Source organism: Biomphalaria glabrata, chromosome 8 (genome assembly GCF_947242115.1).
Source record: "Biomphalaria glabrata chromosome 8, xgBioGlab47.1, whole genome shotgun sequence".
NCBI classification, from domain to species: Eukaryota; Metazoa; Mollusca; class Gastropoda; family Planorbidae; genus Biomphalaria; species Biomphalaria glabrata.
Window position 1 is genome coordinate 8,369,821 of NC_074718.1, and position 19,046 is coordinate 8,388,866.

Below are 19,046 nucleotides of genomic sequence, written 5' to 3' on the forward strand. Positions count from 1 at the left end.
GACAACCCAGTGACCGTCAAGTTTGGACAGTTTCGGAACAATGCTTAACCTTAATTGTTGTGTAAACCGGGAACTTGCGTTTTTGTCTTATGTGTTGTTGGCAATGTCATCTCTTCTACTGAATTAAAAATAACTTACAGCAAAGATATTGAGATAAAAATTATCTTGTGGTTATTTTATTGATATACAGTATAGAATTATTCACTGTAATCATCTGCAAATTTTCAATCTTTTTGTTCCATGATAAATTCATTTAGGGTTAATCAATTGTGTTATTATTTTTTACATTATTATTTACATTATGGGGAGCCCGAGACCGGTAATGGTATAAACCCAAGCTCACAGCCTTCAACTCATACGCACTCTGGAAAAATCAAATCGAGTCAGGATGACATTAAACATTTGCATGTTTGTTGTTTTTGTTTTAATCTTTGTCCTTGTTGCATACAAAAATAGGAATTGATAAAAAAAAATATACGAAACAAAACAAAAAAAAAACTCCCATGAGTTGAGTCCAATTTTTTTTTAAAAAGGTTTTGTCCAGTAGTATCCAGTAGCCTGAGCTATCACCAACAGACACATTGAATAGATATATATATAGATATATACATGTATACACTAAAAATGTCTAATACTTCAAAGTATGCGTAATACTTGGTTGTCTCTGTCTTGCAGTATGTACAGTACAGCAGAGATGAGTGGAACATGAGACTGGAACAGACATTGTTGGAACTTAAAAATACATCACCAGGAACAACATTTTAAATAAGGTTTAAAAGTTTACAAATTTCTAGGGATTTGGTTAAAAAAATACAAACTTAGCTTTTTTACCACAACATTATATAATAATGAATAAAGTTTGGGGTTTTAAAAAAATAGCTTTTAGATCAAGTTAATTTAATAATGAACCAAATTTAGGGTCAACAATCATGTGTACCTTTCTAAGCCATTCAACAATTTTAAATTGCTTAAAAATCAATCGATCTAGACTGAGTACCTTGAGGCCTTTCCATAAATGGACTATAACACAAGTTTGCATATTTTTTACATGTCATCCATCCTGCTTATTAACCAGACTTCTAGGACTTTGCTAACTAAAATATATAAAAAAAAGAATCCTAGTTGAAGTCCTCATCTGGAATTCATTACATAGGTTAAAGTAGAAATATTCTAACTGGCCACTCTGGCTTCCCTATAGATTTTTGGGCCACAAAACATTGCAAGAAACCACTTCATCTGCTGCAGCCCCCATGATTCTCCACCATTTAGTCTTGAGAAAAAAACTTATACTGACACCCATAAAAAAAAAACTACCATTAGTTTAATATGTATTTAAGTATTACACACTTCCATCTTCAAAGGTCTACCATGGGAATAGCCATGGACTATCTTTTAGATTGCTTTTAACTAGCTAATGAGAACCACAAATAAAGGGTAATGCTTAAAATTAACTTGCCAGGGTGGTTTTATTGCTGACTTCTTAAGATTTTGTGTTAATTGCTTGCAATGGACTGCTTAATAAACAAATAAAGACTCGCAAAAAATCACCATGATTATGAACAAAATAACAATAACAAATTTTGTGACCTTTCGAAAAAGGAGAGAGGGTTTGTGGGAAAAGGGTCTGAATGCTAAACATTGCAACAGAAATTTGAAAGACTGAAAAGAAAGTAAGAAATCAGAGTAATCTCCCTTGACAGTCTAGACCATCATGCATAGTAAACCAAAGAACAGAAACCTTTGATTGGTGGAGAGAAGAAACTCAAGCAGTATGGGAACGGACAAACAAAACAAAAAATTACAATGAAAATGGAACAAATGACAATGAAACAAATTATATATATTTTTTATAAGACCAAAAAAAAAAACAAGACATTTACATGGTAAACAATATCATTCATGACATTTGCACATATGAAATATGACATTAGGATGACAATGTAATTAAGATGAAACTATTGGCATTATTATTGCTGCATCATTGTCCAGTCACAAAATGACATGTACATAAAGAAATGAGATTTTGGGTGGCAAGATATATATTTAAATATAGTTAAGCATGCACACACAAAAAAATATAATAAATTATGATCAAGTTTTTTCACACTTTTTAAATTGAAACAAACAAAACTTTTGATAAGCCTTGAAAAATTATTTGTCCCATTCATAATCTAATGTCACTGGGATCTCTAGTTCTCAAATATTTTTTCTTAGAAACTAAGTCATTTTCTTCTGAAGACATTTCTAGACCATCGATGGTCCACAAGAAAATATGGAAGTTGGTAAACTAGGATTCTATTTTTTTTCTTGCTGCTTAGGCAATTCAGATTAACTTTGTTGTTAGGCGCATCTGTGCTGTGTCTTCTGTGGATAACTCCATATGGATGTAACAATTAAATAGCAAAATAACACAGGCAAAAGGCCAACAATACAAAGGTGCTCAATGCTGATGAACAATAATGATTAACAAGTTTAATCATAAAGAAGTGAACTGTTAAAAGTCATCAAGCTAATTCTCTATGCCCATAAAACTGCCCCTCTCTAAAGTACATTGGTTTTACTTGTTTTAATCTGCCAAAATCTTAAAGCCATTTTCCACAAATGCCTAAAACTTACTTGCTAAAGCAATAGAGTGCAAGGTCTCAGATCTAGCTAAACAACTTCCTTATCCCTTCATGGAACATCTTTTATTTTTAAGGTAAGTAAGATAAGTTTGAAAAGATAATCACAGTCAAATATAATCTAACAAAGAGACAAAAAAAGGGAAAACAAAAATCTATCATACAGGACAACTTGAGTCTCCATGACTTAAAAAGACCATATGTCTAAGTAAATGAACATCACCATAGAAGTACTAATACCTAGGTGTATACATAGGAATGACTTTTAACTGCTGCAGTGAATCCCAATCTTCTTTGGTGGGATGATGGGTACACATAAGTTCATTTATTCAATAAAAGCTGCTAGTTGCTAAAACTTGAAAAGAACTTCGATCCAAGTATCTAACCCCACCCCTACCCCTTTATAACACCAAATAAGGTTAATTTGATCCAAAAGTAAGGAATTTACTAAACTGTTGTATATTGCTTTGTTGTAATGCTGACGATCTAGTTTATCTATAGATATGCACTAATCTATAAATAAACTACATTTTGAAAGGATTCAGTCTCTTGCACTATGGGATTGTAGTGACTAAGTGATTTCAGTGTTAAAGTCCCAATAATAATACAAATAATCAGCTGCATAAATTTCAATAAGCAAAAGTCTTAGTAATGAGTTAATAACATCATTTTTACTAATTTCATTAGGGTAACTATTTATGCTCATTATTTAAAATTTTTGAGTCCCTAATACAGCCAAGAGAACAAAAACAAATTCATAATTTCATATCTATGCGATTTTCACACAACACCCAAGAATGGGAACGACTAGACCAGGACTGCTCTTCTTGGCTTAAAGCCATCAGTGATACTTTTTCAGCCTATAAATAAAAAAAGAATAAAAATTAAGATGCAGACAACACTGCAATCGGCCTAACCTACTATGGCCCTGAAAGAAACTGGCATTTCAAAGTGAAGAGCCAACACTACAGTCATCTTTAGAGCCCTTAGAAATGAGATTCTGTTTTGTCTTGGACCACAAAGGAGGAACTAATTATTATTTCCCATTAGCTGTTTAAATGTCAATGTGGTAATATAATTTATTAAAAAAAAATTATTTCCATAGTAGTAGATCTACTTAAGATAAAGCACTAATGCTTAGATGATAAAATTACAGATCATACCATTTAAAAATAGTGATTAAGTATAAAAAACCTTATAAAAAATTCATAATTAAATTTGATTAAAATTAAATTTAAACTGAGTTTACTGGTTTTCCTGGCCACTTATGAATAGCCATATTATATCCATATTTAAAACTTAAAACAAAAAAGTTGTCAACTTAAAAACAATTGAAAAATGATTATCAAGTAGCTGGAAACCTGTAATTATGTCAACCGATGCGGTTGATTGACAACAGAAAATATAGTTTTATTGAAGTCAGCAGAAAGTCAACTTGTGAAGACATTTTCATATGAAAGCAGATGGACTTTCACTCCCCATTAATAACTCCAAGATCAACCAATATAAAACATCTAGGATGAAACACAAGTTAACCTTGACCTTTCAACAAAAGAAAAATAAGCAGAAAATGAGCAGCAGTAGAATGTAGCTAAGCTTCTTTAGAACTGCTACTGACACATGTTACTGCAATTAGAAAAGCTCATGATAAATATGGACAAAAACCAAAACACTTGCAGGTTTGCTGTATGGGGGCATGGTGGCTGAGTGGGAAAGCACTTGAAGTACATAATGAGGGGTCTCAAGTTTGAATCCTTGTAAAGACTGATTTCGAGCTTTGTATTTTAGGGGAAACTCTAGTCCACTCAACTTGGGAAAGTAAATGCGGTTGGTCATTGTGCTGGCCACATGACACCCTTGTAAAGTGTTGGCAGATAAACCTTTGATCATCTTGTTCCATAGGTTGCAAGGTTTCAAAGGGGTGCCCTAATCTGCAGTTACTGTCAGTTAAAAAATATTTTCAAAGTAACTTTTTTCTTTATTAAAACATCAATTAACTTTATAAAGCAGCTGTAGTCTACAGGAAGTTTTTTCAGCCTATATCCAGTGGTTTCAAACTACATACATGTTGAAAAGTAAGGCAAAGTCTACTAGATGATGTGCTGAATAAGGTGGGATGGGGAATGACATGAACAGTATTGCTTACTTAAGAAAGATATAACTGTAATTTTTTAAAATATGAAACAACACTTTTTGATAGTTTTAAAATAACAAATCAAAAAAAAAAAATTTACATTTGGTCCCTTTTACAAAAAAAAATAAATAACATTAAACATAAATCACAAAATTATAAAATATTAAAAAGTAAAAAAAAATGAACAAGCTGTTATATCTAATTAGTAACTCTGTTTTGTTTGTATTGTTAAAGTAATCTCCAGAAATTTTTGTTTGTTTTAGTTTCATTCTAAAATGGCAGCTGTTAAGAATTTAGAGACCAGCAGTGTGACAGTGAGGTATTAAAACCCAAACCTTGGGATATAGCATTGTTATTACACTCCCACACAGAAGTTTGTTCAGACAGGCAAATGGAGGCAAGCTCCCATAGATCTAAAGTTCCAAGAGTCTTAGACTCAATTCTTAGGACAACTACAAAGAAGAAGAAGAATTATGAAACAATAAAAATATGAAAAAAAAAATGAATTTTTAAGATTAGGTCATGACTGGATGCTGCCATCTCTTAACACAACACACAAAAATGTCCTGAAACTGGGTGTGGCAAAATATGTAGGTCACAGCTGGGGCTGCGCAGCCACAGGAAAATACTGCATTCCTCACTAATCTTCGGACTCTTGATAATCCAAGACTTATTAATTTAAAATCCCAATCACTACTGTTCTTGTGCTCAGAAACCCTAAAGTCCTAAAAAAAAATAATTTCTGTACAGAGCTTCGTGTAATACTCTTCAGGTGAAAGTTCATGAATTTAAAAAAAAACAAAAAACAAACGGCAGCTGGAAATTTAAAAAAACATACAAAAATGTGTGGATGATGGAGACTCATGCTCACTCTTTGAAACACTCCGTTCACAGACAATGGATCCTCTAAGATGATGCCATCTTCCTGCTAACCAAAAAGGCTGACATACTTAATGGGTGGACTGAGTGCTATAGTTTGCTTTTTAGCAACAAAACCGTTGTCTCTGAAGAGTCCCTCACTGCAACCCCAAAGGAAACAGTGACAATTAAACTTGACAAATATTCAAGTGTTGTTGAGCTTGAAACAGCTATTGGGAAGCTTAAAAGGCATATAGCGCCTGGCTCTGATGGCCTTCCAGAAGATGTTTATACAGGTGGTACTGCTCGAATGGAAAGGTTACCAGCCCTCTTCACCTGGTGCTAAAAAGCGCAATGATCATTATAAAGCTGTGTTTGAACTAGGCCTGCGAAACACACCAAAACAGGAATAGGAAATAAACCCAGCCAACTATTGCTAAACTGATTGCCGCAGACTCTAATACCAAGAACAAAGAACATATATCTTGTCCCACGGGGCATACTTAAAAAAAAAGAAACATGTCAAAAGGTGCTTTGACAAAAGTGCTCAAGATTTAACAACACTAACAGTAAACCAGGAAGAAAAGGTTGGCAGCCATGAAAGATAATTGGTCAGGAAATACAAAGATCTTAAACACTGAAACCAATATTCTATTAACTAAAAAAAAAGAAAATCACCCATCGAATTTCCAGCATGAGCCAACTACAAATGAAAGCTACAATCCAAACAACTCTCCATCAAATCACACTAAACCAACCACAATGGATACATACACTAAGAGACCGGTACCAAGATGGTGAAGGAAAGATACTGTATGGCAAATAGGATAACTTATGCATTAAAACTATTAATGTACGGTATCATTATTTTTTTGTTTCATAAAAAATGATGTTACATTATTAACTCTATGTTTTGTAGTGTTGGAGTAATCTAACGTTGATTTGGGGGGGAGGGGGGGGTCCTAAAATGGCAGCTGCTAAGAATTTTGAGGCCAACTAATAAATTGTTTTTCAATTTTAGTCTAAAAGTGTGTTTTTTCAATACTTGCTTGTCTTGTTCTTAACAGAACAAAATAAATTAGCAGAATAAATAAGGGTTAGACTCAAGCAAACAATACAGTCAAAGACAACTTTGCACCTGTTGATCAGCCATAAAAAAAACCACTCTACTTAACCAGATTTTAAGGACATTTTTACCTAATGATAATAAATCCAAAGTTGTTGATCTAATAACAACAAATGTTAAAACCATCCTATTTCAAGTTGAGCACTGATATTATAATTTAATGCAGAAAAACAACTTAGAAAGTCAAGTTACTCAAGAAGTAAAAGTTTTGAACCAACAACAGTGTCTACTATCATGTCAGTGATGTAGGCCCAACTAGTTTCCTTAAGATAAAATAGAAGAAAACATTCTAAGTTTATACTAATAGAACTAAGTTTATACCACTGACTGCAGGAAAGAAGCAGCAAAGAGATCTAACTGAGCAAAGAGGGGTATAGGACGTTTTGAGTGAAATAATATTAAGGCCTACACTGAGTGATAAAGGGCTTGGCTTCCAGACCAAGGAGACTTGGGTTTGAATCCTGTTAAAGTCGGGCGTTTCAAATTTCCAGATTTTTAAGGTGACTATGAGTCCACCCAACTCGTTGACATTTGTTGGGAAAAAGTAAACGAGGTTGCTCATTTTGATGGCCAGAAAAAAAAAAGAACCTTTGAATCATCTGCCCCATAAATCACAAGGTCTGATGGGGTTTCTTTAATACTTTACTTACTTAACGACAGAGATTATAATTAATTATTACTAATCTACATAACTGTCTATTTATATAAAGTGTTTTCATGATAAGTATACAGTGATGCCCATTCAGCCCACAAAAAAGTGGTTTCCAGTACCCTAGAGCTTCTCACAAGAGAAATTGCTGAGGTTTTTTTTTTATCTGCTGTGGCCTTGAAACCTTTCAGAAATTTATCAGGGCCAGAAGTCCACATTGGCTGGCCATCACTTATTTAAAGACCCTTAAATCAATAAGACTAATCAAATGCTTCATAAATTATACTGTTAGAAATTAACTATTTTTAATGCCTAACTATGACAGACAAAGCTTCTGTCATTTTAAATCTCAAAGTCAAGACAATGTAAAATTCAAACAAACCAAACCATCACATTATATCATAAAAAATAACATTCTAAAATTAGATAATTTATTCCAAACAAACTTATATAGAAAACCATAAGTTATACATGTACTAAACAGATAATTTGACAAACAGAGATTTAAGCAGACATTCTTTGTTATAATAGATACATATAGATAGATCAGGACCATGTTCAGTAATGGAACATCTTTGGCTGTGAATGGAAGAAATGGTAATTTCAGCAAATGGCAGAACAAGTTTGGAACACAAAAAAAATGATTGTGGAGCTTGTCATGCTCCATGGATGTTATCATGATCTAGAAAAATTATAATAATAATTAAAAAAAAAAAGGAAGAATGCGGTCAGTGTATATGTTGCATGGTTCAGCTCTAGATGAGGTAAACATTTAATGCTGTCAATTAGTTTTGACATGGTTGCATATAATCACATAGAAACACAGTACACCTTTACTGTACAAAAAATACAAAGTTGATTGAGATATCAACACTAATGTTCAACATTTGATTCTTTCCAGAAAACTCATCATCAAAAAAACCAGTATAATACAAGTTGCTTCTAAAAGAATACATTCTAAAAGTTAAGACCTAGTATCCTTACATGCCAAATTTAAAACGTATCTTTTTTTCACCAGTGTTAACACAAGTGACATTTTTTGAGTGACAAAAATGGTCATAAAAAAGAATTATAAAAAAAAATAGGGTCCAAACATATAAAAAGTATTAAAAACAAAATTATAATTATACCCTAAAATTAACTCTTTATCTCCGTAATTATTTTTCTGACCATTGTTCGTTTTTCACATTTGTACATTCTACCCTATTATGATTAAACTTCAACAGCATTTTTGTTTGTAATCAGAAAACGTTACTTTTGGTTTAGAAGTATAAGAGAATGCATGCTCTTGTTATACTTTTTAAAACCAGAAATTTATTAAATTTAATGGGGTAAAATAAACGATGGTATCGTTAATTAGGAGAGAAAGAGTTAAAGAGTATCATACAATATTTCACTTGGCATAGAATCCATGTGTCATCTTGGAGTGGATCCAAAAATTAAAACAATATAAAACCTTTGGAGAACTTTTTACATTGGTGAGAGAAGCATTGTAAACAATTTAGATTGGAGTTCCAAAAAAGCAGTGCTGACATGACCCCTGAAGCTTCTTCCCAACATGCTGTTTAGACATAGCTTCCAACATGCTGCTTAGAAATAAGCCATCAAATTTCCTAGTCAGACATTGAATTATATTTTGAGGTTCTTGAGGTTATGAAATTGTCAAAGGCTTTAAAAATAAACTGGTTATGGACATTTACAGAACTTGCATAAAACAGTTCAGTTTGCTAGCAAGTAAGATGTTAGGTCTTTATGCCATGTTGGTGGGAATGCAGACAAGCCCAAAACACTTGATCAACAAGGAAAGTTACACTGAACCAAAAATTAAGGCGGAAAACAGATTTGTACCCAGAAATGCAATTTTGAAGTTCAACATTCATTTTCCTGTAAAGCTACTACTTGATACTGATTTAGTATTTTGATAAATAATATCCTAATTTAAATTACATCTGTCATCTACAATGAACTTATTATATAAATAATAACATGATGATAAAGAAAAATATTACTTTTTAACTGGAACGGTAGGCGGGTTTATTTCTTAGAATATATTAATAATAAGCTGTTGTTGTTTTTTTAAATCTTCTATACTATATTTTTCTTAGTGACACATTTTTCTGTTAATAATTCTGTGGATTTGTGAAATTATGGATTAATAGAATATATAGATATCTATCTTCTGTGTGTGATCGATTTTTCAATATTAGGGGTAAGTGTGTTTGACCTAATTTTTTCATGTGAAATAATTGTCTGCTGCTTCTGATTTTATCTTTTTTGAATTCCTCTATTCTTGTGCATCAAAAATGATATATAATATGTCCATAAAAGCCAATTTGAAATTGGTTGAAAAATTGGTCCCAAAAGTAGAATGTTGAGGGCTCAATCTGTTTTCCGCCATTTTTAATTTAGAATATCTTCAAGGAAGTGAAAAAATTCATCTGGATTGGTTGTGGCTCCAGGAGAAGGGCCACCCATACTGTATCCTGTGTTAGTGGCTCCTGGTGATGGGCCACCCATACTATACCCTGTGTTAGTTGCCCCAGGGGAGGGGACTCCCATGCTGCTGTACCCAGTGTTTGTGGCCCCCGGAGATGGGCCACCCATACTGTAACTGGGACTTGCCCCATGGACATTCATCTGAGTGACCTGCATGCTCTGATGCTGCTGCATCACCATCTGCCCAGCACTGGGCATCATACCATGCCCCACTCTGTTCATCTGGCCGGGCATGGGAGCCCTGACTTGCTGCTGCTGCTGCATCTGGGCCATGCTTGAGGCAGTTGCTGTAGCCATGGAGACAGAAGTGGGCCCATTACCATAGTGAGGGGAGCGCTGGTACTGCATCATGTGCGAGGACATTGATGATTGGGCCATCCCATGAGTTGCAGCAGGCATGACTGGCCTAATACCAGAGTGCTGACTATTTATCATTGGGGCTCGAGGCCAATCTGTGTGTGTTCTTGGCTGAGCTATGTTAAGTCCATCAGGTCCTACATTCATATTAGGCGGCCTTTGGTTTCGCATTATTGCACTGGTGTAGGTAGATGACGAGTTCCTGGAAGCTGAGTCAACTTCAGAGTAAGCCGGCGGCTGTTGCATTTGTTGCTGTTGCTGAAATCCCGGAGGAACATTTGGTGTGACCTGGGAGATGTTCCCAATATGAGAATTATTGGAAGGAAGTTGACTTGACAATGACTGCTGCTGTTGCATGGCTGTCATCTGTGAGGATTGCATCATCCCATTCACAGACTGTGAAGACGGAGCAGTCCCAGCAACTTCACTTTTCACATTCCCATAAGCCGTTGTTTGGTTTACCATGTTCTGCATGGTCTGAAGGGGGTTAGCATTGCCAGCGGTGGGGGTTGAGCTAGGAAAGCTCCCTTGAGATCTGGAATTGTTGTGCATTTTATATTCTGGGGGTGGTCTGTTCATGTATTGAGGAGGCATTCTGCCCTGTTGTTGCTGCTCCATTCTCATTTTCTCCATCATCTGCATTTTCATCTGTTCATTGACCATCTGCTGCTGATTCATATTAAAAGTCTGCTGTTGAGAAAGCGAGATGGGCTGGGAGGATGGTTGCATCTGAACCTGCTGTGACTGGGACATCTGCATGCTGTGAGACCCGTGGGTCACTTGGAGCTGCTGAGACTGGATGATCTGCATCTGGTGAGGGGTGGCCTGCCCTGGAGAGGGCTTGAAGTGGCTCTGCACCTGGTTCTGTAATTGCTGTAAGGAGGAAGGTGAGTTGTGCTGACTCTGCTCAGTGGTGTAGTGAGTCAGGGGTTTGGTAGAGCCGTACACCATGTCTGGTGTCATCTGTGAAGCATCACCTAGGTGGTGACAAGCTTGATGGCTGTAGGGGAATGGCGATGGTGTATTAGGTACTGAGCAATATAACTGCGAATAGTTGGGCGGAAAGCCCCCGTTGCTAAAGTGATCCATGGGATAGCCCGGACTGTGCTGGTGCTGATGTTGAGCCGCCATCTGCTTTAATGTCTCAGCAGCTGGTCCGGTGGGCTCTGGTATGGGATTGGTCATGTTTTCAGTGGTGTCATAAATGCTGCTCAAGGACCCCCCAGGACCCAGATTCGAATAAACTGTTTTAGAAGAGAGTCCCGGTGAAACACACGCTAATGATCCAAACATATTGGCTGATTCATTGCTTTCCGAATCCCTCTGAACTTTGACATAAATTTCATTGAACTCATTGAGGTCTCTAAGAAGCGAAGGCTCTATGTTATCTTCCTTCTCAATACTATCCAGTATATCCTGAATCTCGTCAATGTCACAGTTGTGTATACCTAGGTCCCCAACAGAGGAATGGTCTAATTGGCTGTTGTGCACGGAGGAAGAGGAGGTGGGAGTGTTGATGTTGTTGGAGCTTGATGTGCGAATGCTGTCATCAGATGGCTCCTGCTTACACTGAACGCTTGTCAAAACGCTATGGCTTGCGCCTCCTTGATTCGGAGAGTTGGAGTTGCCGTAGAGGGAGCTGACCGTCACATTGGTGTGGATGGTTTGGGAGGTGTCCTGCTGAGGGTGGCCACTGATTTGCTGGACGATCTGAACAGATAAACTGGGCAGTGGGTTGTGTTTGGCGTTCCCACCGCCGCCACCACCCCCACCAGCACCTGCTCCACCCCCGCTGTTGTTGTTAGTCTTGCTATTCTTACTGCCGGTGTGCTGATCCTTATCTGTAAAGTTGAAGATGGTCTCGGATGCAGTAGTTGCAACGGGGGTCCCTCCTGTAGATGTAGTCGTCTCTGTGGTCACACTTGGCTCTATTTTCTGCTTCAGTTTCTGAGGAACAAAAATATATAAACTTTGAATTGACATTTATAAAAGGGTCACATGCTTTCATGCACAATTTATGCTAAACATAGTGATGAGAAAAAGGTCAAAAGATATTGCTTTTGTTTCAGCAGGTTTCTGCAAATAGATCACAAATTTGTGTTTTGTTACTAAGGGTAATGTCTGAAGGGTAGCTATTTAATTCATGTTTTGTTATGAACGTAAATAAGATAAATAATTATGTAAAGTTTCAACTTCATCTAATAATGGATGTCGAGAAATAACGGGTAAAAAAAAATGTTACCAGATCGACAGAGAAACACAGGGAGTTGATGTCAGCTTTGAAAAAAAAAAGAATGAGTAGCCAAATAAATGAATCCTCTGTGGTTTCATTTTGGGTAGATATTTTAAGCCAGACACGGTCCACAGGCCATAGGTTGGCCATCACTGTTCTAATGCATTCATATTAACAAAAGGATAATTAGAAGCTTTGAGATCAGTGGTTCCCAAACTTTTCCATTAATGGAACACTTTGCAAATTCTGGGTATTAAGAGTAATACTTTGTTTTTTTGTTTTTTTTCCAGAGGTTAATTCACGTGGTGGCCTACTAGTTAATTATTCCATCAGTTTATAGAACACATATTCAGGCCTAACGGAACACAGTGTGGGAAACACTGTTTTAAATTAATAAAAACAGCTACTTAGCATTCAAAAAAGAAAATAATTTTTCAATTACCTCACCTCAGTAACTGGTCTATTTATAAAATAAAGTTTTTGGAATGAGCTAATTTACAAAGAGAAGAACTACAGGATGATGTCAAAATGAACTCTTTTTCTCCGTAATTACCATAATCCATCTGACAGAATTTTTCATTTTGTTTATTTGTAGTTCACTCCCATGATATGATTAAACTTCTTGCCTTTTTTTTTTGTTTTAGAAAATATTTTTATTTATTTGGTCTATAGAATTGAAGGGGAATGCATGCTCTTTATATATAATGATAATTAATGTCATTAAAAAACAATTAATTAATGGGGTCAAATCAAAATAGGACAGAAATAGTTAATTTGTTAGGAAAGAACAAAAAAAAAAAAAGTTAATATATTGATTGCCTTTTTACCCTGCCCTGGCCACTGAGATAACTTTGGCTGCATCCATGATAAACAAGTGGATGCACCTTATTGGTACATGTTGTTGTTGTTTTTTTTTAATTAATTACTTTCTTAAAATGATGAATGGTAAATTTTTTTTTTTTACCCTGTACTGCTATCACCGCAGCCCAGATCAAAAAACATAAAAAAAAAAATATTTATATATATTAAAAAAAAATGTATGGTTATATTCTGAGTGAGAAGAAAGATAATGAGCTCTTTTCAGCAACCAGAGATGATGATGGCTGCTAGGTGCTCAGATTTCTCCAGACATAGCCCCCTCTCTGCCCAGCCCACAATCAAGGAGATAAGTTTCGTTAGGCGAAAGTCACATGTGTGTATATCATGTACGTTTTTTTTTCCAAAACATACATACATTTTGTTAAGATTGTATATATTCAAAGTGGCATAAATCTATACAACAATATGTAAGATTTTGTAATAATACTAACTTCAGAAAAAAAAAAATAGAAGTTCAGATACTAATTAATTGACTTACATGGCTGTAGCTATTAGCATCTGTAGGACTAAAGACAACAATATTTATGATTTAAATGGCTCCACATTGCCATATTGAATAGTGAAATTAAGTTTGTATTATAAGCACAATATTCAGAGTAAAACAAAGATAACTATCTCAATCTCACTATATTTCACACATTATATATATATATATATATATATATGATAATTATAATATAATAAACCCAAATATGTAATATTTATTAATTTTAGATTCTTCATATACTGTGACGCCATAGAACACATTTACTTTGAAAAGGCAATCTATCTTGCACACAGGATATTTGTTTATTTTTGTTGCCAGCAGTTTTACACACAAATATATTGTGTGTAATGGACCTCATTCACCAATCGTATATAAACAACATTTAGCAACGTGCTTCTCTATATCTTCTATACAAAGTATGCCATCCATAGTGGCTGTCACGTGATACATATTTTTCATAGTTTTATCAATATTATGACTGACTAAATGTGTTTATTTACGATTGGTGAATGAGGTACATTGAATATGAACACCCCACCCACACATATCTTAGTAATCTTTAATGACATAGAAGGGGGGAAAAAAAAAGTGAAATTAAGTAAAAAAAAATTTTAAAATGCTCTAAGTTGGACAAGGGAAACAACTCAATTATTTTTATTCTGACTCATTTTATTTTCACAGGGGCAAGATGAAGTGATAGCTCTTTCTGTAGCAACACTCCTTTGGATGGGGGCTATTATCACATTAGTAAGTAATAAGTAGAGTGTTTACAAATATGAAAATACTGCTGGGACAAAAGATCGCGAACTAAACTAGACAAGGACGAGCAATCTATGTACTAAGTGTGAACGATCACATGGCTAGCGTTGAATCACAGCGGGCAGTGGCGTCACAAGGGTTGCAGGCCGCATCGGGTTACACTAGCCCTAGTGACGCCACTGACAGCGGGCTCTTGTGTTTAGCTTAAACAAAATTAGCTTTTAGCTTATTATAGTGGGTGTTTATATATCTTATATAATACAGACGTTACTTCAAAAAAGAAGATGATTACGTCCTACGCGTCATGCATATTAACCAATGACTTAAATTCTGCCAAGTCACTGGTTTTCCTGGCTAGCTCAGGCAACCCATTCCATGCTCTAATAGCACTAGGGAAGAAGGAGTATTTGTACAAATTTGTCATATATATATATATATATATATGTATGTATGTATGTATGTATGTATGTATGTGTGTGTGTGTATTGTTATTACTAAACTACGATACACCATACCGGCGAGTCCTCCATTACATTAACTGTAAGCAGCACAGAGAACTGATCTTTAGCACAAATCAAGTGAATAAATCCCAAAATATTTCATTCAATCACAACGGCTTTACTCTAGTTACAGCTTCTAGAAAAACACACATGAACACACGTAACACACACACTGACACACAGGTTCACAAAACATTAGACTACATTTAAAAAAAAAAAGGCGATGAACGACACGATTGGGCTAACACTGACCACGCTGTCCACTTAAAATACAAACACACATATGTAGACCTACTACACAGATAGCACACAACTGAAAGCAAGTTGAGTATTTAAACAACAACAAGAACGCGTGGCTAAGTGCTGAAACAAAGGAATGGTGCAGATATGTTACAATTAAGATTGGCAGCACTCTTTTCTGAAATAGAGAGAAAGTAGAGACTTCTATATGACGAAGAGATAGACAGGGCATGAACCACGAAGCAGAGATTAGAGAAAGTACGGCGAAGTAGTGGATATGAGGGATGAACCACGAATGCCGAATCAGAGGGTTCCGTGTCCCAAGACAGTCTCGTTTGCATTAGGTCACTGGAAGTTTTAGGGCAGAAAAATATATCGCTTGGACACCTGACATCCTACCCCAAACCTCCAGCAGGACGTCGGTGGATCGCGTTGGGCAGGGTTCGAACCCGGGACCATCGTGGCCATCGAACGACAGCCCAGTGCGCATACCACACGATCAGGCAGCTATCCTTTTCACTGTTTCATTCCTGTGCTACAAATCCAAAATTAACTGACTTCGTCTGTCTGAGTGATTTCTTTTTACCGATACACTTTTTCCCCCACTTCCTATTCTTGGGTAAACTAGAAATTTTGCACAATTATTCATTGTCGGTGAGGACACGTGAACAAGTCAAAATAGTAATCAACTAGTCGACCCGCGGTGTAGCATACGCCGCTATTTTGCATAGCCGGTCTTAGGCCACTGCAACCTATGCGACCGCAGTGGGCCCCCACTTTCAAAGGATCCGCACTTTCATAGGACCCACGCTAGTTCAAGGTGTATAAATTATTAAATTAAACCATTTTTAACTTGAAACAGATTTCCCGCGCCCTCATGTCGATTTACCAGGAAGTCAACAATTCTCAAAGATAGTTTGAAACATTTGGTAATTCTTGCTATTGAGCGGGATCTATGAAGAAAACAGAATTATTATGATATATTGTATGATTTTGCTATACGCAAGGCTCGTATAATAATTCAGTACATAGTAAAAAAAGAATAAAATGCATAGACGAATTTATTTTCTAATACAAATTCTTAAATTTCACTTATTATCCGCTTCCCTACCCAAACTTGGCTCCGCGAAATCCGTTTCGAATAGGGCCTCACAATGCGTAGGTCCGGCCTTGCTATTTAGTGTTTGTAAAATGTTAAGTCCGGCCCTGCTATTTACATATATATACATAGTAGATTACTTAGATTAGTTCCTAGTGCTGTTTTGTGTTTGTAAAATGTTTGTTTATGTTTTACAATGTTCCGTCAGAGTTAAAGATAGTTTACTTTCTAGTCCAAACCTTCCGCAGAACAAAGTGGGATGGGAGCGGACAGGGTTTGATATATTTAAACGACAGTCCAGCGTGCAGGCAGCCATCCGTAGTGTGAACACTACTCTTGTGTTTTCTCGTGGACTATCCGCAGAAATAAGAGAGTGATCTTTCCTTTACTTCTTGTTTAAACGTTTGAGGGAAGAAGAGAATTATATATATAGATAGAAGATAGAAGAAAGATAGATAGAAGAAGATTAGTAGTTAATTCATTTTGTTTTACATAGAAAATGGGGAGATAAAACGTGCAATTTTGAGCGATGTGGTAGCAACTGAACAGTGCTTTCCCATCACTCAATATATGCTTTGTTTTTTAAAAAATATTGTATATATTCTCCTTCTAAAGTTAGTTTTCATAGATCTCTTCTTCCAGTGGTTTAAGAGCCCTATTCTGGAGAAAAAATGTCGCTTTTTGAGGAGCCAATCTTTGTATGGCTCGCTTTTTGAGGAGCCAATCTTTGTCTATAAGGATCGCGTTTTGAGGAGGCAATCTTTTTTTCTATATGGCTCGCTTTTTGAGGAGGCAATCTTTGTCTATAAGGATCGTGTTTTGAGGAGGCAATCTTTTTTCTATATGGCTCGCTTTTTGAGGAGCCAATCTCGGTGTCTACATGAGATCTTTACTAAGTATTGGTCCATAGCTTGTTTTATCACCTTCACCCCTGTCTATATAGAGCGATCTAGGGCTACGTCTTTTAACTAGTCATCTACGGCCATCGCTTAAAGTTACCGTTTTATTACATTCACGTAACGGAAGTGGGGGCAACCAGTTCTTTTTCCTTATGCCCATCATCTAAGGGCGCCTAGTTTTCTTTGTGCACATCATCTAGTGTGCCAATCGCAAGTTGCCCATCATCTAAGGGCGACTAGCGTTCATTGTGTTTATCGCAAGTTGTCCATCATCTAAGGGCGACTAGTTTTCCTTGTGCCTATCGCAAGTTACCCATCATCTACGGACAAAATGAGTACATGAACACATAAACAAAGCTATACTGCTGTACTGGGTGAACGACTGTATAGAAAATACAATAATCCTTCAAATATGTGACAAAGTAAAATAAAGGACGTTTGGGCCAAGAGGCCTCCACGAGAACATAACTTACTAAAAAATTAACTAACGTTAATGCAGAGAATCTATTTATGGCTAACACTTCACATACAGTTAGAATATTTATGAATATTAATTCAACTCCACTGCCCACACACAAAAAAACACACAGAGAGAAACCTGGTGATAAAGCCTGCTCATCCCACGTCCATTCCCGTCCCTCCCAACTAGATACGTGATCCAGAACTGGGCTCCAAATTTAAGAGTGACAAATCAGACCAAATCTAAACACCAACACAGTAACACTAGCCTAAAAAAAAAGAGGCGCAAAGCACATTCAGCGCCGCTAGAATGCTTAGTGAAAACAAATAGATTTACTGAGACAGCTGAATGCATTAGGCCTCGCGTCATGATATTTACGTTGAGAACTTGTCATTTATTAAACTGGTGGACAGCGTTGACCGTAATGGTGGTCGTGTTGTTATTGCAACGCACTCTGTTTAAAAGTTGCATGCACTTTCTGTGAGGAGGACAATGGGAACAGTTATACGCTACGTCTGAGAATTACAACGCACACGCAGTAGGAATTACATTAAAGTGTGCACAGTGTAGGAATAACATCAATATATTTTTAGGAATTACATTAAAGTGTGCACAGTGTAGTAATAACATCAATATATTTTTAGGAATTACATTATAGTTTGCACATTCTAATAATTATATTACAGTGTGAGGAGCTACGTTGCTATATGCACAGTATAGGAATTACAATACAGGGTAAACAAAGAAGAAATTACATTAATTTTCACATTCTACGAAGTACATAACTAGATCTATATGCAGAGTCTAGGGATGAAATTACCGTGTGCACATTTTAGGAATTACATTACTATATTTTTAAGAATAACATTACAATCTATATGCACAGTCTATGAAATGCATTAGAAAGTTCAGTTTAAGAATCGCATTACAATTTGCATTGACTAAGAAACACATCATTTTTTTAGGAAACGCATCACAATGTCTAATGCGCACTTTCTGGGAGTTCCACAACTATTTCGCACAGTCTGTGAACGAATTGCAGTGCGATCAGCAATCACATTCACAGTACTGAGAGAACATTCTCCCTAAAATAACACTGTGCATTGCCAAACATTACATGATGCATTTCTTAACATTACATGATGCATTTCTTAACATTACATGATGCATTTCTTAACATTACATGCTGCATTTCTTAACATTACACTGTGCATTGCCAAAGATAACAATAATAATAATTTTATTTATA

The 19,046-nt window shown here is 35.9% G+C and overlaps 1 protein-coding gene across 4 annotated transcripts in view; it reads right to left on the reverse strand.

Annotated features, from left to right (window-relative positions):
• Positions 1–389: 389 nt before the first annotated feature.
• LOC106070443 (neurogenic protein mastermind-like) overlaps positions 390–19,046 on the reverse strand; it is a 54,953-nt gene continuing 36,296 nt past the window's right edge. For 3 of the 4 annotated variants that reach the window (XM_056037873.1, XM_056037872.1, XM_056037874.1), the window contains exon 3: positions 390–12,188. In XM_056037873.1, the coding sequence (XP_055893848.1) occupies positions 9,789–12,188 (2,400 nt within the window). In that variant the 3' untranslated portion in view covers positions 390–9,788. Of the gene's footprint in view, positions 12,189–15,114; positions 15,313–19,046 lie in introns of those variants that run through there. The other variant, XM_056037875.1, reaches the window with a different exon arrangement.